This window comes from Anarhichas minor, unplaced genomic scaffold, assembly GCF_050575085.1.
Source record: "Anarhichas minor isolate MPS153535 unplaced genomic scaffold, ASM5057508v1 ptg000011l, whole genome shotgun sequence".
Lineage (NCBI taxonomy): Eukaryota > Metazoa > Chordata > Actinopteri > Perciformes > Anarhichadidae > Anarhichas > Anarhichas minor.
This window is the reverse complement of record NW_027466457.1, coordinates 12279910-12302719: the sequence shown is the minus strand read 5'-3', so window position 1 is coordinate 12302719 and position 22810 is coordinate 12279910. Positions and strand designations below refer to the sequence as shown.

Genomic DNA, 22810 nt, shown 5'->3' with positions numbered 1-22810 from the left:
CAGCTGTGCTCAGCTCAAAACAAAGCTAAAAGCCAAAGTTGAAATAGGGAGCAGGAACTACTTGCTATCACTACAAGTGACCTGGTTTGTCATTATGTTGCTTCATACTTAGACACAACAACCCAACTAAAACCACTGAACAGGCATTGAAAGCTGTCTGAAGAGTTCTCTGCCTGACTGGATTTATTGTGGACTGACACTAAAGACGGTACTTTAGAAATGCACATGGATCGGGCTCGAGGTTTGTTCTTTATTTGGATCAACTTCGTCAACTTTCCCGAAGAAAAGATAAGAAAAGGAAGTATTAACCCTCAAAAACTATATTGACTTGTACTCTGTTCCAGGATCTGTTTGTTAATGCGTAAATATTGATTTTCAGACAACACTTTGAAAACCCTGAACATAGCATCCAAACAGTATGAAAATACAGGTTAATACCTCTTATGGTCAGCTCGATGCCAAACATATTTCAAGACTGATAAGTGGTGATAACGAGGCAGCTGATTTGCAGCAGAATGCAGAATGCAGCCCCTGAACATTTCAACACACTGGAAACACAAACAAGAATCCAAACTGTCAGGTCTGAATCCGGTTTCTGTGTTCTTGTAGAGTTTCAGGGTATGACCGCAGATCTCTGACAGAACATATCTCTCATGGCATTCATATTTCCTTTTGAAAAGCACTGATTATGAGTTTGATTGTCAGTAACTTTTAGAGCAATTCAAATCTATTCCAAGTATATTAGCATTGCTGTTTATTTGTTAGTGAGTAAATCTAAGTGCAGTCCGGTTTATTTTAGAAAACTCTTATGCGTATTTGAAGACAAAATCAGTCTCTTAGCTGCTTTTCACTGATAAATGAACCCAGTTTTTAGCCACATAGACTAAAATATCTTAACATCTACCGGATATAATGCCATGACATTTTCATAAGAATATGTTAGAATGCCAGCACGCTAAACAAAGATGGTTGTATGCACTCTGAGCTGGCTACTATCAGTACTGTGAACTAATAAAAAGCCATTGTCCACATTGAATCATTTGTCTAGTACAATTTATTCATTCCAGGCTTATGAAAACTAAATGTACCCTACACAGACACAGTGATCTATAAGTGGCATCCACACACACGGCACACTGATTGCTTTTTGCACCTCAAGAATGCATTAACGTTCTGCAGAACTGATCAGTGTGAGCAATGGTCCACAGCCTGCAGTCTGAGTCGATGCTAAGTTTTATGTACAGTAAAGAATAAAGAAAATTGGTTCATACTCTTGACAACAGAGAGTTAGCATCCTCCCATAGGGAATATACAGCATTTATTATGTGTCATATTTACTTTAAATTAATGCCCATTGTTATTCACTTCTGTACGTTTTATCTTCTTCTATTTAGACCATTATAGGTCTTGTTCAAATATCTTCAGATAAAGGGAAATATCAAATGACGGTATGATAGTATTACAGTTTAAGGTTTAATTCATCCTATTCTGTTGTTTTTTTTGTTGCTTTGGCTGCCTCTCTCCTTGACAGTAGAGCCAAACCACTGATATCAAGTAGAGCCCCAAACAGGCAAGAAAATCATACCGGTAGGCCACAACTAAAAATACCACTAACAAGGTGGCGTATAACAATGTTTTTGAGATATTGCTGCAGGAAAAAGTCTCTTTCCACCATGAACCACTTCTATCGATGCTCTCCTGTCCACTTGACGCTGGCAGAGCTGTGGGTTGGACGTCTGCTGTCTCCACGTCCTCGTGAGTGTCCAGAAGGCGGCCGGGGTGTTGTTCGTCATCCTGAGACTCACTGATGGATGGCATGGGTGTGGGCAGCAGTTTGCCTCTGCTTACAGAGGGCCTTAATTTGCCCTCACCAAAACCTGTGTCCTTGTTCCTGTCCGTCTGGGCCTGTGCCACGGTGTGCACGGCCCTGAGGCAGTGCATGTACAACTCCACCTCGTCATCTGAGTCGGACTCTGCTGAAGCGCTGTCGTGGCTCGTTTGATCGTTTTCAGGTTCATCCGTGAAAATGAACGAACCTCCCTTTGCAGCAACGGATTCGTTGTCATCTCCCGCAGCTTTTGTGAGGTCATGTGTAACAGCCTCCTTGCTTTGGAAATCTTCCTCTTTGTACAGATGCATTTCAGTTGGGATGTGTCCATTTTCTCCGTCAATTACTCTCTTGTCCTGCACATTGTTCACCGGAGCAGATAAACCATCCCCGAGCTTTTGTGTAATGTCTAACCTTACTTCAAAGCACCCCGCTTCATTTTGCCCGTCCTCTATCGTCACGCTCTCTGACTCTGCATCGATGATCTCTGAGTCTCCCGTTTCAACAACAAAAATGTCCTCCTCGTAGTCTGGATTCTCCTCTTCTTCGTTTACCTCCCTTGGTTTTACCTGATCCTCCCACTCCACACCTGCTTCATCGTCATCGCTCAGGTCTATTTCTATTTCTTCCTCTCCCTCTATATCCTCATCATTTTGGACATTTGTCTTTTCAGTATCAACGTCATGTATGTCTGCAAAGTGTTTTGCTTTCTCCAGCTCAGTCTCCTCTTGTTTTTCTATTTTCTCTTCTTCAATCTCCTCAGCTAGATCTTCTTCTCCAGCTTCATTTGTGTCTTGGACATATTCTAATTCTTTTGCAACTTCTTCCCCATCTTTTCCTGCCATAATCTCCCCAATTTCCTGTCCAATCTTCTGCTTGCCCTCTGAAACATCTGCATCCTCAGCCTTGTTCTTTTCCTCTCTTGCAGCTTTAATGTCCCAAACCATTTTGTCCTCTTTTTCCGCCTCTGTTGCATCTTTGTTTTCTAATGCTGTCTCTCTCCCTGCATCCTCCAACTGTCCTTGGTCTTTCCCCACTGTTTTTAAACTTATTGCATCACTTTCCTCTTCATCGGTTAATATGTTTTGCTCCTCTTCTTCAACCATCATTTCCCAGTTTACCTCAGTCGTGTCTGCTAAACAAAAATCCTCCTGTTTTGCGACAGTAGCTTCTATTTCATGATGCTCTCTGTTTTGTGCGTCCTCATCTTTGAGCTCCACACACATGTCACCATGCATGTGTTTATTAATCGTTGCTTTTGCCGTTGCCTCAGCTACCTCACCAATTATCTCTTTTTCGGCTGAGTGTTTTGTTCCGTCTTTCGGCGAGTTGTTCCCTACTTTATTTCCTTCTTCCACATTAATAGTTTCAAGAGATATCTCCGGTGCTGTGACATCCTTTTCCTCCACAATTTCAAAACAAGTAACGTAACTAATCTCAGTTTCTTCCGTAGCTGAATTATTCATGTGTTTAGGATTAAAATCATGTAAAGCGTCAAATGCTTTATCCTCCTCTGAAATGGCAGTGGTTGTTGATATAGTTACTGTTTCGCAAACATCATCCTCTTTGTTTGATTCACGTACAAGCTTACAGTCGTCTGCTCCCCTACCGCTGGTCTGTTGGTCTGTCTCGTCACTAACACACCCTGATACACTCTTAGAAGGTTGAAGTGACATAAATGATGACATGACTTCTTGTGTTTCACTGTCTGCAGGTGTTTCATCTAGATTCGTCTTAGTTTGTGTACATGTATGCTCTTGCAGTTTGGGGTCATGGGTTAGATTGTCTTCCTGTGCTTCTCCCTGGAGATGTAAACTCTCAGCGGGTTTTTGTGGATTCAACGAATCTGTATTTAAAATGTTTGCAGTATGTGAATGTACTACCGTGTCTCCAGAAATAGTTTTAGGAACCTCAGATGTATTTGTTCGTCTCTGATCTGAATGTGTAATATCATCTGTATCCCGCAGAGTTTCTGTTTTGTCTGGGATGTTGTTTGCTGTCACGCTCAAACTTGTTTCTTCTTTTCCCATAGGAGGACTATTTGTAACTAAGCATCCTTGCGGACTCTTAATCACATGTCCCTCGCCCTCGTTACCTCTCGCATCTGTTTTACCAGTGCAGCTAGTCTGTCTTCTTTCAGTGTGAGGGTATCTTAAGTCTCCAGCATGCAATGTAGCCTGTACTGGATTTCCCCAATCACTTTCATTTCCTACTCTGCCAAACACCTGATGGTACAACGGAGCCACCACAATTCCAAATGTGAAGCTGTTGGTCTGGCTATCAAGGCTTTCACTGCTCCCTTCTGAACTATCACTGTCAGCTGGTTGAGCTGCAATGTTGCTAATACATTCATGACTCTGACTGCTTTCCTCTGCTTTCGAGACAGACTTGTTGATATTTTGACATTCTGCAGAAGCAGGCTCATCATTTGATGGGTTGTCTGGGATAACTGCGGCTCTCTCACCTCCTGTTAATGTGGCCGAGTCAGCCAAATTGATGCTCTCAGATTTCTCCGTCTCGCTGTCAGATGTGTGGTCGTGTGATGGTGATGTATCATGTGGAACATCAATGAGAGGTTCGCTGCATGTTTCCAGAGATTCAGAAACAAAAGGAGAACCTCCTGATTTACTGCTCCCCTCAGGAAATGATTGCACATCTGAGTGATTTTGCTCGGGGGTTTCTTCTTGAGCTGCCTGGTTTGCCTCTGGAGGGGATTCATCTCTTTCAGTTTCATCCGCTCCTCCATCTCTCTGAGAAAAGTAGTCCCTCACCCGAGCTATCTGTGCAGCCTTTCTGCAACTTCTTTGGCTGCTGTTCCGTCTGCTCTCGGTCTGTCCATCAACAACAGGGATAGATTAATTTCAGTTTGCTCACACAACAGTTGCTGTTTTAAGAAAAGGGAGTGGGGTTACATTTAAAGTTGCATCTCACACAGAAACGTGCTCGGATTCAATAATATCCTTGACTGCATTTTTGATTAAATACAAAAGGATAAACGATTAAGATAGTGTTAAAATAGCCTGCATGACAAAATATAACTCACTAAGGAAGCGCAAACAGCATGCACTGAGTGTCCTTTAGCTGCACAGGACATTATGTCACTGGTGTCACTCAAGTCCTGGTCATGTGATATTCTCTCAGAAAGTGCACCGGGGGGTCATGTCAAGTTTTCTGTTCCTCCTGTACCTCATAGACATCGTGGTGTCTTTAAGCTTGCGTTCATAGGCAATAATACATCAAACCTGGCAAATCAAGTTTGAAAATAAGAGATTGTTTAATCACTGAAAAAGGATCTGTAGTGTCTGATGAGAAAGATTTAGGATTTCAGAACAATTAGATCTCACGGAACTTCAGTCAGTCTAGTATTCTGCTATCATAACCTGCAAATACACTTGAGTTGCAAGCACACATTTATTGAATTTTAAATCTATATTTGGCTATAGTACAAAGGCAAATCATAAAATGTATTAGTAAACTGGACTGTTGTCCACAGAAATAAACAGAAATGTGGAGTATTTGTGTTTTTCTTTTTACTCGCCAGTAATTTCTGTCGATCCTCCTCTGAAGTTCCTGACTGGCCGTCGGAGATTTGCTCGGCTTTCATGGTGTCCGCTATCTCTCCATGCTTTGACACATCTAGAGAAAAGAGCTATTTCTATTTATACTGAGGCTGCACTATTTACAGTGTCTTTTTACATTCCCCAATTGTATTCTTAATTTCACAATCAGCAGAATAAATATTCACCTGTTGAAATGTTCTCCTGAGATGAAGCTTCCGTTGCAAAAATGTTTTCCACAGTGGAGAAGCTCTGACTGTGAATCAATGGAATTGTGATCAGTCAGACTTTTATGTGACAACAATGTTGAGGTACTGTAATCCTTTTGATAAAAAAAAAAAACATTTCAAATAGTTTTGCAAGAGGTGATAATTCATAATGGATTTTAAAAACCTTTGTCTATTTTCTTGTCACAAACAGTCTGGATTGGTTGCACATCCCCTGCACCTCACCACATTTGGTCAATCCACCATTCAGCAATAACATAAAGGATCTTTGCACCAGTTCAAACGTAAAGAAAATACAGAACTCACGTAGTCTACACCTAGATGAACCTTAAGGCCCAACAGCTTTCATACAACAATAATGAGAACAATTAGTCAGGCTACTATATCAGTTTTACCAGTAGCCAATATTTTTTCTGATCGTAAGGCAAAATCGTATTGAGCTTTAAAAATACTGATCAGTGAAACACTTTATATCCTCACCTGACAGTCTTAAGGCAGCTTTTCTTGTTCAATCTTTCCTTCTGTGGCATTTCTTTCCTCTCCTCCATTCTCCGGTGACAGAACAGCACGTAGTTCCTGTCGTTATTGTTGGCCCAGAATGTGCCCACCGAAGTCTCATATCGCAGACAAAAGTCAACTCTGGCTCCCTGCTCTCCGAACGGGGGCACCAGGGTGAGCTTAAACGAGAAACGGTCCGTCAGACTGTCACTGGTACCGGGCATGTACTCTGCCAGGAGGTCAAAGTGGCTTGACCAGGTGTCCAAAGTGGTTCGGACGTATACCGCTTTGTTGAAGGAGATGTTGAGGACACGGATCACTCCTTTCAGTATCGTGGTCCCCGGAAGTAGCTCGATGGTCTCCAGTTCCATTTTCTGCTCCCGGACTCTGACAAACAGCTCCTCGGTAGACAACGGAAGGGAGAAAGTGAGAGGAGATAGGAAGTATACCTCTGCATCTGTACCTTCTCCCACAGAAGAGTCACATTGGGGCAGCTTGGGTACATCCCAAGTGTCAAACTCCTTCACATGCACCAAACTGAGGCCCTTGACGTCTGCAAAGGACACTCTCCTGGAGGCAGACATGGGCGGCCCAGGCTCCGAGTCCTCGTCACTGTCAGAGCTCCTTCTCCGAGGGCGAGGAGAAGATTTGGGCCTGATGCCGATCACCACGTCACACTCATCGTCGTCCACTTCCAGGGGGCTGAGGCCTGGCACTCCTAAGAGGTTGCAGGCCCCAGAAGGCCCTGGTTGTCCCACAAACTCCATGGAGCTCTCTGTAGGAGAGTCAGCGGGAAGTGAACTGCAATGCGTCTGCTTCTGGCAACTTGACATTTAACATGACTTAACAGATGGAGTCGAGTTACAGATGACATTGTTGCAAGGGCCAACACTATAAATAGGCCAGAGGGGACTTAAACTATGTACAGTGGATCTAAGTTCAGGAAGAGAAAATATCATCCAATTGCCTCTTTGAGGAAGAGAGTTTGTGTGATATAATCTACGATATAGATTGATAATCATCTAATTATTTTACAGCAAAACAACTCCAACATCGAAACGTTTTGTGGACATTGTTCTTATGTAAATGTAATGTCTCCCTGGAGAGTTGTAATACTATTTGTACAACAAGCATGAGATTTACCACGGCAGCTATTTGTGTTTTGTTGCTTTTGGCCCACAGTGGGTCACATGCGGTCTGAAGCAGAACAAATGGCCTGCGCATACTGTTTAGGCCTCCAAAATAATTTCCACTGACCAATCCCTGACTCTCTGATGGTGCAATGACTGTGAAAGCCTGATAGTATGAAAGAAACAACCATTCCACAGAAGCGCATTCTTTTATGTGCTTATAACATATCAAGATGTATCTTGTGTTTGTACTATTTCCTTTGTTTATCTCACACAGCTGTGACAAAGTGGCATGTCCAGCTCCAGCCATGACCAAAGCGGTTAGTCCTTAATCTTACTGAGCAAATAACATACATATTTTCACAGTGAGTAAGAGTGTTGTGTCTCAACGCGAGAGCGGAGAGCCCCTCCTGAATTGGTTATGAACAGTATAAAAGCATGTCAAGGCTGTCTGGAAGATAATAGTTTTGTCCAGCAATCAATGAAAACAGAGCGATGACAAACAAGTCAACATCTTTCAGATACTTCATACATGGAAGAAGAAAAAGCGGGATGTGACTTCAGAAATACATCTACGACAGAAGAGAGCAGCAGAGAAATGATCGGAGAAGAAACGGCTGCAATGATGGCAGATGCTGTCAGTAGCTATGAGGGCGTCCTCACCAACTTATCTCATCCTCTAGATAACACAAGCCGCTCCTCAGGCAATCCCTCTTCTGATGGCACATAGCTCTTCTCAAAGCCCTCACTCTCCTACATTGCCCTGATTGCCAAAGTCCTCCTGTCCTCCCCGTCCAAGAAACTCAACCTGGTGTCCATCTACAGAGCAATGGAGGAGCGGTTTCCTTACCTCAGGGAACGACTGCTTTGTGAAGGTGAGCCGCTGCGAGGACGGTCGGGGCCATTACTGGGGTGTCCAACAAGCTCACCTGAGAGACTTCCAGCAGGGGAACTTCAGGCAGTACAAAGCCAGGGAGAGGAGGAAGATGGAGAGGGAGAGAGCTGACAAATCTGAGGGGTGTCTGCCTTGGCTGGAGACCAGCTGCTTCCTGGGCAGGTTCTGTGAGTGCAGATCTTTGGGTTGTGTGGAGCCACAATGGCCTGTCCGTGAACAAAGGAGGTATCAGATAAGTTCTTTGGACTGGACCCCACCACGCTATCAGCCTTGGGGCGTCGAAGCGGGCCGGGTACAGTCCTCCAGCTGGATGGGACGTTACTATTTTCCAGAGAGGCTACCCGTATAAGGCTACAGCTGGGAGAGGGCACGGCAGTCAACCCATGCCCTCCAGTCTGCACTGCTTTGAGTCGAATGACCCAGTACTGGGTGGCATGAAAGAGTCATATGACAGCAGGTTCACGACACCACCAGTGCAAGAGCTCAGTTTCCCTGGCTGCTGGTGTTTGTCTTCTGCCGTCAAAGAGATGATAAGACCTTTACCTTTCAGTCAACTTTTAATGCCTTAAAGCAGCAATAAAAAGTAGAACAGGGACACTGCATGGAATGTTTTTTTTTTAACCTGACTATACAGAAGAAATTTACATTACTTTTGTTTTTCAATATAAAATGTAGGGCAAGTAAATACTAATCCAGTAGGTGGCAGAAAGTTACCTTTGTAACAATATCTACATTTCAATCATTAATTGCTCTGTCATATCTAAACGTACAGCACTAATCCACATCTACATGGTGTAAATATCTGCACCTTTAACATGTGTTACGTTATTGTTGTGTAAATTCATAGCTATGCCGTGTTATGTTTTCATTCTTTTTCCATGACGAGAGAGAAACACTATACATTGTGTGCAAATATATAAAAGGATGTATTCTATGTTCTTTACCTTGATGTCCCTCTCGTCTCACCAAAGTAAAATGTCTCCTGATGCTATATGCAGCCTGGCCTTAGGTCCTCATCATCTTCCTTGATCATGTACTTGCAATCTGTAAAATACATTTTGAAATAAAGACCTGACATTACAGGAAGCCACTGCAGGAGTGTAAAAAAACATGGTGTGCTTAGAAGAAGGAGGAAAGAATAAGAGATAAAATAGTAAATAAAATAAATAAATAGTAAAACAGAATGAAAACACGGAACAGAAATGATTAGAAAAACACGAAGACGTGTTCTCTACAAAGTTTAATTTCAGTTGTTTGTCAGTGCAGCTGTGTTGAAGTTTAACACAATAGGGTACATTGCATTTATCACAAGCCAAAATTAAAACACTTTATTTATTTTTAACAGATGTACTGATGTGCTATTCAAATAAAAGTGTACTGTAAATAGCTCTTTGATAACCGTTTGACAGTTGTGTGGCTGCAGAGTTCTTTTCGTTGTTGACGCATATCTAAATAAAGTCACAGACGACTATACTTATCCTTTTCTCAAAGAGAACGCTTTGTTTTAATCATGAAAGACAATAAATGATTTTTTTGAGGAATTTATTTATTTTATTGGATTGTTTATGTCTATGAATATCAACAAATAAAAGCGATATCTGCAAAATAGGCGACTGGAAAGCAAAAGATCATTTTTTTCACTATATGTTACAAATAGATGATATTCTTTATTGCAATAGAAGTGATATTTATTGATTATGCAAAATGTAGAGGAGCTTTTTGCAAATGCTGAAAAACAAAATCATCACAACAAATGTGAAGACACACAGCAGGTAAACTTTTAATAAAAATGATTTATAGATGAAGCTGATTTTCCTGTTTTGCACATGCTGGTAATCAACAGCTATTCTCACTGTCTAATTCACTGACGGACACTGTGACTCCTCCCCCTCAGGTAGACACACAACTCCATCAGATCGCTCCCATCCTCACTTCAAACTGCATGACTTGGAGACATCAACTCTGCCTGGCTGCTCTAAATTCGACTATTCACCTTCACGGTATGTAGCTTTAATACGATTCTGACAAAAATAGAGGAGTGGGAGACCTTTGAAGAGATTTGACTTTTTGTATGTTTTTAGGAGGTAATACTTCAAGTATCTGTGCTCAGTTGCAGAGGTAATAGGATGTATTTTATAGCTCTCTTGCGTACATATGTTTTTTACCTCTTAGTTTCTTCTTCATGCACTGCCGAGATAAGTTAAGACATGCAAAAAGTTGGATTTAAAAAACTCCATGCAAGCTTTCCTGGATCTTCACGCCCTGCCAATAAGGAGCCACAAATACATTTACGGACTATATTCGGTGTCATATAACACAGATTTGAGGAAAGTGCAAGATAACTGTCGTATGCATGTTCAACGTATCAAAAAGTATTCGTATGCATTTGGACACTTTCATTTAAGAACCCACTGTAAACTTACAGTATGTTTGTTATGTTATTTGTGCATGAAATCTGGATGATTTTGATGTAATGATGTTAATTAACTATGCTGAAATATTGACGCTGCTTTGCCGTTTCCACTCACACACAACAAAATTGTAACATGGAAATCACAGATTTATTAAGTTCTAGTCCATGGTTGCATCTATAGAATCGCTTCACATTTGAAGCCTTGTGTTGTTTACTGCAGTTGTGCAAAGAAAAGTTTTTACTTTATTATTTTTCTCTTTGTATGTCCTATTAGCCAGCACCTCAAAAAGCATGCCCATTATCTTTGGTATTTTTGTTCTTGCCGTGTCTTTAACACAAAGCCACACAAAGGTGTAATTCAGCAATGATGCTGAACTGTATTTGCAGTGTTTGAGTCGCACAGTTTATTTAGGGTTGACTGTTTTCTTTTAGGACCTGAGCTGGAATGCCTGAGTCTCCTCTCAGTCCCCCGACAGCCCGTCAAACCCCAGCCAGCAGCCTCCTCAGTCACACCGACGTCTGTGCAGGAGAGAGAGTAGCTAATGGGGACTGCTGCAGTGGAGTGAGTGCAGAAAACTGGCAGTGTCTACACCATAAACAGGTATCTTCATCCACCTCCTTCTCCCCAACCTCCCCCTCGCCCTCCTCTTCTTCCTTCGTCCTCCTGTTCATAAGCGGGAAATAGAAAAGTCTTGGGCAAACAGATGTCAAGAGAAATACACGACGGCTCTATATTGGACGTCCTCTGACAGGACACTGCAGCTCCGTTGACAGTGGCAGGGATTTCTTATGAGATCTGATCCGAGCAGGGAGTTGACACGCAGAACTCTGTTTGTCCTTCATTATTAGTTTGTGAGTCAGAGTCAGGGAGGAGTAATTGTCCACGGACCTAGGCCAAACAGATGCAAGTGAAAGGCAAATAAGCATGACCCAACACAATTTTATGGTTGTCCGTTGTGGTTCTGTCCCTGGGAATCTTAATCTGGGGGATCAGTGAAACAACAAGATAATGAACGCCTGGTCACTGCCATTTCCTTCAGTCTGTTCCCTCATCTCGTCAGTTTTGCTGTACCCTTTTCTCTTAATTCACTTTCTAAATCCGTGCAACACACTTAACTTGTGACCCTACAAAAAAACATTGGTGCTGTCCATTGTAAAGGGTCTGCCAGCACTGCTAGCACAAGCTAGTGAGCAGAATTTTTAAACATGCTATTTTTATTTTATTTTTCAGCGAACATAGTAGGTGAAAATGTCAAAACGCCATCGATGCAAAGGCTGCCTGTCTGCAAGAGAGTGTGATTTCAGTCTTCAAAACATAATAATGGCTTGTAATATGAAAGCTCTTCAACCCGCAAACTCTGCAAAATCATACAAATGAAGACCATTTACAGTGAAGACTGGTTTCCTCATTTAATGAAAGAGAAGGACCTCCATCTGTAATGTATTTCTTTTCTAACTGTAGCATCCAATCCACATACCACGAATGGTTCCCCAGTGATTTATAAAGCATGATAATGAAGCCAGCTGTATGTCAGTGCCTTCTTTAAAACTACATAACAAGATTCAGGAAAGACACAAAAAAGGGTCAGACTGGGTTGGCAACTAGCAATTGTTTTCATTATAAATGAATATATTGTCAGAAAATCCCAATTTATCAGATCCCAAAGTGATATCTTTAAACTGCTTGTTATGTTTCACTAAATAGCGGAATAATTAAATAGGTACGTGGTGGGGTAAGGACATAGGTTATAGTACCCTGTGCATTTTTAGTAGACACACTGGGTTTATTGGCTGGTGCACATTGTTAATTAGTTATGCGATTAGTTAGGTGAGGTGAGTAAGTTAATTTTGGCAAAGCCACTTTCTCCTTTTCCCCTCACATTAGGAGAATCTTTCTTTGTGTGTTTAAATACTGCAAACAGTCAAATAAATGCTGCACATGTTCTGCTTATTCCACCACCACTTTCTCTTTCCTTTGTATGATTTTTCTGTCACTGTCTCTGGGTCCTTTAGTCGAAAAAAATATTAGATTTGAACAGAAAAAGCAGCAAATCCTCACATTTAAGAGGCTGTAAATGTAAAGTCTTTCAAATTGTCAATTTCAGCAATCGTCTAATTAATTAGTCGAGTTTTGTAAAAAATAAAACCAAATCATCAATGCCTACAAGAAATGCACATGGGTACTGCTGCTGTGCCAAAGTGTGAATCCGTCATCTAATTTCCACTGTATCCGTCTCAAGAGGTATTATCTGATGACACAAATGACAAACTCGAGGTCCCTGATGTGTTCCTCTTTCATTACATCCTGCAAGCCGCTAAGATATTACTCCAATATAGACAAAAGGCTTCACTATAACCTAGTCACAGCCTTTACACACGTCTGTATACAGCAAGTGACGTTTTAAATCTAGAAAAAAACATATTGTTCATAGAATACGTTTTATATTCCCCAGCAATCAATTGACAGCATTAGTATTGTTTTTGGCAGTGTTTGTAATACAACATGTTGAATTTGTAAGTGTCGTTTCTTAATGCATTCATGGCAATTGCTGTGGCCTCTGTTTGAATACAAAAGGAGACAGCCGCTCTGTTATTTGTCGCTCAATCAGTAACAGTGCAGATCAGTTATTATTCTGTGAGTGTTTGCCTTCATTAATACCCATACACTTCTATTAGGAGTCACAACAAGCATGTAATTGTGTTGCTAATTAACTGGTCAGCCTATCTCCCATCTCATTTACGGTCAATGACACAATCCAGCATGATGATGTTCACAAAAGGTTGACAGCACAGTTTTGTAATTGGATTGGAAAGAATCCTATTCGATGGTTATTACTGTTTAACACTTGACACTTGCCTTCTGTCTCGCTCACTCGTCCTCCTGCCTTCACTCTGTAGACTTTGGTCCTTAATCATTTCATCCTTCCTCTTCTGCTCAAAGGTTTTTCTGGCTATGATGGCTCCTCAGCAGATGCAGCAGCTGCTGTCCCCCATCCAGCTGCAGGCTCTGATCCACCAGAAGCAACAAGCCCTTCTGCTACAGCAGGTATTTATGCAATACTAATATGGATACCTTACAACTAATAATAAGAATTGACTGCACTGTGGTTAACTGACCAATACCAGTGCAGAATAAAAGGTTTTTTTTTGTGTATAAATATGTATTGGACTGAAACTACTGTAACACAAGTTGTGGATGCAATACAATGTTAACATTAAGTGTGTTGATTAGCTAGTTAGCTTGTCATTCCAAGTTGAAACTCAGGCCAAGCCGAGTTCAAGTTCAAACAGTAAATGTTTTCATATAACAATCAAGGTAAGCTATGTCGTAAATTAGCTAACAGCTAGTCTGCTAAGGCAAACTAGCTGGCTCACACAAATATAAAAAACTCTTACAAGAAAATGTATTATTGTTTTTGGCTTACAATAATGCACAAAAGTGTTTTTACTGAAGGCAATTGTATTTGCACTCTTTTACATATTTTACTGTAAGTTGTTTGAGAATTAGGCAAATGTCTATAATCATTTTAATGTAATAGAAATGGTCCATCACTGTTTTTCCAGCAACATCTGAAAGAGTTTTACAAGAAGCAACAACAACAGATTCACCTGCAGCTGCTTCAACAAAAGCCCAGCAAGACAGTCAAAGAGGTGAGGAGTTACTTGTGGTCTGTTTTTTTAAATTCATTTATTTTTTTCAGTTTGTTTAACTGGTTTTGCACTAAGTTTACATACCCATCTTAGCATCAAAGCTCTTTTGAGTAATATCAATACAATTAAATAAATTAAAAAACAATTTCATAATATTATAATAATTTTTCCTGAAAGTGACACAAATAATTTAAACGGTAGGGGATCCATCAGCAATGTCCAATCAAGAGAGAACATGTTTATGTGTTTTGTCACTTGTTTTTGAGATTTGAGAACAATGATTTGTATCCAAAGTGAAGTAATTGTTGAAGGATGCATTAACAGATGCAGTATATGCTGCTGATTTTAGCCCAGGATTAAAACTGCCAGAAGAAAAGAAAGTGTGAGCAGAGTTTTACATGAATACTATCTCACCCTTCTGTGGAATTGTCTCCCCTCCATCCTCCAGCTCCCTGCACAGCAGCTTGTGTTCCAGCAGCTCCTCCAGCTCCAGCAGCAACAGCAGCAGCTGCTCCGGTTACAGAGACCAGTCCTGTCCTCTCCTGCCCTCTCTCCAGGTCACTATGTGTGTCGTGATGTTAGCTGCTACATTTTGAATGTACTGTGTTGAAATTGTCCGTACAGTATCTGTATTTTTAGTGTTGTAATTTGAGGGTAAAGTTGACGGTAAGGTTGCGTCATATCGTGAGGACACAAAAATAGACAAACATGGACATGCGTCTGGTACGCTTTTGTCACTGAGACCTCGACACAGGAAGATTAGTTTCTTGTTGATTTTACGCTCTGTTACATAACTGCACTGAACTCAGAGGAGACGATGATGAAAGCGAAAACCTAAAAGTAGAAATTTGATCCTTGCTCATTTCCAAGCTGTGATAATTATTCCTGGATTACAGTGAGGAGGTAACAGCAGGTCATGAGAAAGAGTTGCTCTACCCGTCCTGCCCCGAGGCTTTGAGGTGCGAATGAGTAGAAACTGTGGAGCACAGATGAAAAAAGCGCAGGTGTAAAAAAGCACCAAGATACTTATTATAGAGGAAATATAATTATAGAAAGACATGCCATTTAGTTGCTCCTAATGCATTTTGAATATATAATTAACCGTGCATTGTTGTTGCAGTTTCCTTCAGCAACATGAAAAGCACTACATTTACAATATACTGTATGCTTCTTTTTTATGTTTTAGCCGGTTTCAGCCCTGCGGAGATGCAGCAGATATGGAAAGAGCTCACAAATGGTTCAACTGAAGATAAAACCACATCGAAGAGCAACCAGGACTCGTCTTCTAACAACATCGTGTCAACAAAGGTCCCGGGGAGGCAGACCGGTGACCAGCAGTCGTCTTCTCCTCACGGGGCAGAACGGTACGATCTGTCTGTTGGTGCTGTAAACTGATTGTGAGAACTGAGACGACACTGCTTCTTTCTAAACATCAAAGACTTGTCATTCTTTCTCTCAAGGAGCGGGTGAGGAGCTGTTTGCTTTTGCAGCAAGACTAATTCCCCTCGGGACGATATATTTTGTCTTGTTTGTTTGCTTTGTGTTCCACCACCTGAAGTGGTGAAGCAAAGAAAAAGTTTACATGAATACATGTCCCAAATCAAAAGTAAATAGTTTTCCATTTGTTTTCCACTTGCTCCCCTCCACCTCTCTCTGTCACTTCCTGCCACCTGCAAAAGAAAAGAAAAGCCTTTTATATCTGTTTTATTGCTGTTTGCACATGTTTTGTTGCTGTGGTTTTTAATCATGACAATACTTTCACTCTAGTGCTGTCAAAGCCGATCGCGCTGCCACACACACTCTCTACGCTCACGGTGTGTGTAATTGGCCCGGATGTGAGTCGGTGTGTGAAAACTTCAGCCAGTTCATCAAGTAGGTTTTAATTCCTAATCTCTTTCTGTTTCTGATTTAAAGGAATACTTCAGTGAAACTCTTTCAGTATCAAATACTCCTGGAGGCTTGACTGGTGGCCCTGACATGTTTGTAGCCGATACATTCGTTTTTCTGAAAGATGCATCTGTGGTGATCTTTGAAAAAAGCAGTAGGTCATTTAAACACATTACAGATGAGATATTGTCTGAGTCATCAAGAACTCTTATAAACATCTGGATAAAAACACATTCTGTCTACTGCACACCAGTTTGCCAAGTTGTAATTTTAACATCTTTAGGTCGTCATAAATTACATTTATCCTTGCTCATTTTGTACGACACAAGAGAAATATAAACATGTTATTGTGTATTAAAATAGAAAATAAATGAAAGTAACAAAAATAGAAATAAAAGATCAAATGTAACTGATAATAACACTCTTTAACTTAATTAAAATGTCATTCCCTGCTACCACCTTTGTCTGCAAGAGGTAATTATAGTCAACAGGAAATTATAGGAAACAGGATGAAAATAATAGTTTTCATAGAGCAGAAGATGGAGTATTATTTCACCCAAAAGGACAGAATAATATTTGAGGATTCTGGAGATTCTTTTTAACATTGCTGTAAAAATGACTTTTCTTCGCTCAGGATTTATCTTTCAGACAAAATGATGCTCATCTATTGTGACTTAAAAGTAAGAATAAGACGTGAGAAGCACAAACTGGGGCTGAAAGGTCACTCAGCGTGGCTTCACTGCATATACAATGTATTTCAATGGTGAATAAAAGACGTTAAAAACAAACATGTCGTATCAAAACATCCATAGAAACCTCTCAAACCACTCGAGCATCATCATCCTCCTCTCCTCTGTTGATGCATTATGTCCAGAATGCTTCAAACATTCCTCACTCAGCCAAGAAAATATCATGAAATTCATTCCGTCGCCAGCAGTTTGAAAGAAGTTTCCACAAATGTTTTGATAGATTTTGACACATTTTTCATTGTAGCTGCTGTGAATTCAAGCTGACTACAGTCACTATATCTCTGAGTATTTGATGCTCAATAGACAGATTTCCAGGGGAGTGTCCCTTTAACGCCTCTCTGTGTGTTTCAGGCACATAGGCAGCGAGCACACTCTGGATGACAGAAGCACAGCGCAGTGCAGAGTGCAGATGCAGGTGGTTCAGCAACTTGAGCTTCAGGTGAGTGCTGGAAAGACAAAAGCTAGAGCTGCAGCTTGGATGTGAGCTGGTGGCCAATGCAAAGCTGTCCCGTGCTGTTTTGGGGTCAAACGAAATTTGAGGTTTTATGTCACAAAAATGTCACCCGTGATATATATAGTGGCAATATTAGTCCATAATATTCATTTTAGTTAGGCAAAACCCCCTCTATCTTCATCTCCTCTAACAGCTCTGCAAAGAACGGGAGCGTCTGCGGGCGATGATGGCTCACCTGCATCTGCCATCTTTAGAATCTCAGTCGATCTCTGCACCCGCGAGTCTACAGCGGCCCCACTGTGATACGGCTGCTGACCCACGCGGCCTTCAGGTATAGCGTGCAGTAATAGCTGTGTGAACGACAGAGACAAAGCATTTCGGCGCTGTAAGCAGAGCTCCAAATATGTGGTGGAGAGTGAAAGCAGCAAATGTCTTGTGTAGCACAGATGTAGATATCGCCGGTCTGTAATTGACCCTGGTCATCTTTTACAGTTGGATGAGTAGCAAACATATGTTGGGATTTTCATATAAACAAAAAAAACACAAGTACAGGACACACCTGCATCAGAAATATTTGAACCTGGTCAGAAAACGTATGCCAGATCGGATCACAAATGTATTTCTTGAAAAAGTTTCATCATTTTGCACCTTTTCACCTTTACTCTCAAAATACTTTCCCACTTTTCCTTTGTTGAGATCTCCATTCTCATTGAGTGTGACTCACTGCACGATGTGAGTCCCGAGCGCTTCCTTTCGGTGCCCAGCTGTTGGTACCAGATGGCTGCCATTGTGTTTTCAGACAGCAGACATGCTCTCGTAATGTGGAAGCTAATCAGTTGTTAATCTTGCAAATATTGCACCATAATCAAAACACTCACCAAACAATTTCACCCTATAATTAACAATAATTGGCTTCCTTCCTCTTGCGATATTAGTGGAATCACCTCTGAGGAGGCGAATCAAATTGCTCTGTTACACTCTCCCGCTCTGTTTTTGTTTCTCTGTCAGTCTTTTCATTCCACTTGCTCCTTTGTTAACTTGTATCATCTGCTTGCGTCGCTCTCAGCTCGGCTCGGTCGCTGCCCCCAATAACCTGCCCTCGCTGAGTCCGTCAGACTCGCCCCAGGTGTCCCCACAACCCCTGGCCCCCGTCAGCACTCCATCCCAGGTGTGTGAAGAAGAGTCGCCCGCTCACACGTCATATGACGGGGCCTTAAGACGTCGCCATCACCCTTTGGTCTACTCACTGTCTTCGGGTAAACCTAATACTGTCGTCATTTATATGTTCATGCAGAAGAGAAACACTTCACAGGACATTGTCCATTTACTATGTTTTGTCTTGTTTCAGAAAATGAATATGAGCTTTACAAGAACACCGATATCAGACCACCTTTCACCTACGCAACACTCATAAGACAGGTACGGCCTATGCATTGGAATAGATTTCTGTCTTTATTCAACTTTAAACATTGTATAGGTATTTTAGATGACATATGTTTATAATATTTAAATAGCTACGTAGACTAATTGCTTAATTTGCAATTCAAATGCCCAGATGTTTTCTCGACAGTGATTTTTTCAGTTTGTTTTTATATTTTGTATTCTCTGGTACTTATAATGTGAATAAGGAGAAAAACAATGTCTCTATGTTCTGTGTTTCTACATTCATGTTGATTGCCATGTGAGCTCATTTATTAATTAACTGTCTACAGCGGAAAATTGACAGAAAATAGGCAACAATTTTGTCGATTTATCATGTTGATAAAGTAACTTTTCAAGCTAAAAATCTGCTGGTTCCAGTTTCTTAAATATGATTATTTGCTGGTTTGTGATAGGAAACGTAATATCTTTGTGTTCATCAAACCAAAAAAAATAAGAATATATTGGTCAACTTGGGCTTTGGGCTATTTACTGACATTTCTAACATCAAACAATGGATTGGATAAAGGATTAATCATACTTAGGCAGATTACTCAATCATGAAAATGAACCTTTTCATCCTAATAAAGGTATTTTATTCATAGAATAAGAAAATGAAAAGACTACGTGACAGTTTTGAGTGTGAGACTGTTTCCTCCCTCCTTGGATCAGAGGTGAAGAAGTCAGGGCTGTAATCTGATCCTGTAATGTGCTACAGTTGTTTTTTATTTCCTCTCCATCTACAGGCTATTATGGAAACAACAGACATGCAACTAACACTCAACGAGATATACAACTGGTTCACACGGACGTTTGCTTATTTCAGACGCAACGCTGCCACTTGGAAGGTACCCCCCCCCCCCCCTCTGATAATTAACTCTGTGATCCCGGTGTGTGTCATACCTGATTTAGGCAGCATGTACTCAGTAATATCTCCTTCGCTCTGATTTTCTCTGGATCAGAACGCGGTGCGCCACAACCTGAGCCTGCACAAGTGTTTTGTGCGTGTGGAGAATGTGAAAGGCGCGGTGTGGACGGTGGACGAGTTGGAATACCAGAGGAGGAGATCTCAGAGGATCACAGGGTACGGTAGATGACTTCCTGTTTATCACAGGTTTGGTATCAGGTACCTGCACATATTTCAGTCCAAATATAATGATATTTAAGACATTTCTTTCATCTGTCCAAGATAATAATTGATTCCATTTCATTGGCAACACGTGCCGAAGCTAAGATACTCGAGGGTTTCTCACTTTTGCTTTAGTATTCAAGCAGAATCACGGCGGTGTGTGTAGGTGTACGCTTATATTTATTGGAGTGTAGGCTAATTAACATGCAAATCCTTGTAATTGCCACTGTTGTGGGATTTAAAGCACAGCAAGAAGATGAAGACTGGATAAAAAAACAATTGTCTATTATATCAGACCTTTTCTTATGAATAATAATACTTTTAAATCTGTGATTGGTTTAGACACCAATGTGTTGCCATCAAGTTAGAATTGACACGATATATTGTCTTGTGTACAGCGCTGCACTGGGTGCTCCGGTGTCATAATAGTTTCATTATTGCACCCATAGAGCAGGTGTGTTCTCCTTAATAAGCCTCAGGAAATGAATGATAAATAAGACTGGTGACAGCTTCAAGGTTCTAGTTGAAGGCTCCTTCTGACTTTCTTCATGCGACTGAATTATTTGTCATTATAACTGACCTTGCCTCAAACTATTGCTGTTTACCACGTTGTGGCTTTAATATATACAAGGTATTGATTTGCTTGCCATGAATCAGACAAGGATTGTGTCCATTTCTAAATTCTGTTACCTTGGTTTATTCCACAGGAGTCCATCGCTGATGAAAAACGTGTCCTCCAACCTCGATTTTGGGACCGTTCTGCATGCCAGCTTACAGGTGAGAGGGTTAGCGCGCACCTTCCTGATTAGAGGAGATTGAACCGGAGTCTCCGTTTGATTTCTTCCTCTTCTTCTTTGTAGACGGCGGTGGCTGAACTGACAGGATTCAAGGAGTGTGTCAGCAGAGACTCCAGGAGTCAAACACAGGAGAGCAACGCAACAAACAGCAACAGCCGCAGTAAACAAAACTTCCCTCCCGTGTAAGTCCAGCAGTGAGTTTTACTTAATGCGGACTCCAAAAATCTATGAAACGACTGATATGCTGAAATAATTGATCAACACGTCTTTGTTGTTCACCCCTTGAAGGTCTCTTTTCCTGAAAGACGAAGCGCTGAATCTTGATGACCAGGAATCTCTGATGCCAACAGTGAAAGCAGCCAGTCTGCAGCACGACGAGGAGCTTTTGTTTGGCCTTGAATGACAAGAGAAGAGCTTCAGACTTCCAGTAATCAGTTGCAAAGCAGTAAAGTAATCCTTCTTTGAACATTCAGGGACGTAGACCACAGTTTACATGTTATACCATCATGTTGATCTTCAGTGTGTTGAGCCAGGAGGCCTGAAATTCTCACCAAGACAAATATACATCAAAATGGTCATATTCCATATGTGGTTTATTATATGATTCATATATTCATACACATGAAAACTGATTTTGTTGACGTGTCTGCAGCAGAACACTTTTTCTTTGAAGTACAATATAATACCACCTACAAATTGATAATTTTCTGCTTTTATGATCAGCTGAAGAAAAAAATATTTAAATCTATAGGTCAAACGTGATAAAAGAACTAAAAGTTTAGTGAAATATGAGATTCAATGTATTTAAAGCCGTACAGCTGCTCTCATTTGATGTTGATTTTTTTTTCAAAGGAGACGTGTCCAAGAAAAGTGCATCATGACAAGCATCAAGTAAACATTAGAGGAGAATGTACGCAGTCAAAGATAGAGCTGGGATCTGATAGTTTGGAAGAAATTGTGTCTTTTTCACCATGACGAAGAGAATGAATGTGTTGTCTGTTTATTGTGATAGCTCAAATAAATAGCACAGGTTGAATGTGAATGCTACATTAAAGCAAAGAGAGAGATGTTCTGTGGTGACGGCTTTCTGTTATTAAATATTTGATAACCTGCAGTCTGTGCTGTGGCTTCTTCTCTGTCGTCTTTGTACAATGAGCCGGTTGAAATGTGATTCATCGATGTTCATTTTCTTAAAAAGTAAGTAAAGTCACTACGTCTCGTGTGTTTCTCTGTGTGTAACTTATGTATTCAATACGGCGCTGTTTCCACTGTAATACAGATTCCACACATTCCTCTTGTATAACATTTTGAGTATTTACAATAGAAGCTGTGCACATACAAATATCTGTATTTATACATGTTTTTGTAATTACATGTCCAAAGTGTCTGATTGCGATGTAATAAATATATGTAAGTGTTAATTGTTTGTAAATGAATGCTGTTTATTTTTATCATTCTCACCTGTAATTAAATGGTGTAATAAAGACATTTGCGTTCAGTTAAATGTTATGCTGTTAGACTTTGTTACCCACCACCAGTATACTAACAGCACACGCTGCCACTGTCTTAACATGGATACACCTGTGAGAGTGTAAACGGCTATTTTACATTTTTTGACTAGTACAAATAGCAGGAGCAGGGTCATGCTGCTCAGTTTGTCTAATTCTAATGAGGATTAAGATAATAATGTAATTTTAAATCTTTTCATACATCAGCTATTCAGTGCAATCCAAATCCTCCACAATATTGCAGCAAAATGCAATTTTGAATGTGTATTTAGCAATGTGTTTATGTAGATGGTGTGAACACAATGATAGTTGTGTCGTATACGAGGACAGTACAAATGCATGTACGACTGTGCATTAATTAAAGGTGCCATACTGTAAAATACCTACTACAAATAATAATGATGAGCATCATTATATGAACAACAGATTGTCGTTTCTGAACTAATCATTTTTAAACACACAATATTTATGGCTATTTGTCTTTTGATGATCACTGAAAAAAAGATTTGACTTTATTCTCCTTTTCATCACACCATCACGTAAAATAATAAAATAAACGAATAAACAATGGCATCACGCCGTCTCCTCCACTGATGAGCACCATCAAGTGAAACTGTAGACTTCACTACCGAATGCAGAACAAAGGCCTGAGATTCTTCAGCTCCCTG

General features: G+C 40.6%; 1 protein-coding gene and 1 pseudogene across 1 annotated transcript; one reads left to right on the top strand and one right to left on the bottom strand.

Annotated features, from left to right (window-relative positions):
• Positions 1–1473: 1473 nt before the first annotated feature.
• Positions 1474–6984, bottom strand: LOC142947921 (uncharacterized). Its single transcript, XM_076089793.1, is given in 6 exon segments — positions 1474–3392; positions 3465–4659; positions 5367–5464; positions 5574–5641; positions 6093–6942; positions 6945–6984. Coding segments are annotated over 6 exon segments (4170 nt in total).
• A 6517-nt stretch (positions 6985–13501) lies between these two features.
• On the top strand, positions 13502–21037 carry LOC142947681 (forkhead box protein P1-like; annotated as a pseudogene).
• The last annotated feature ends 1773 nt before the right edge of the window (positions 21038–22810 follow it).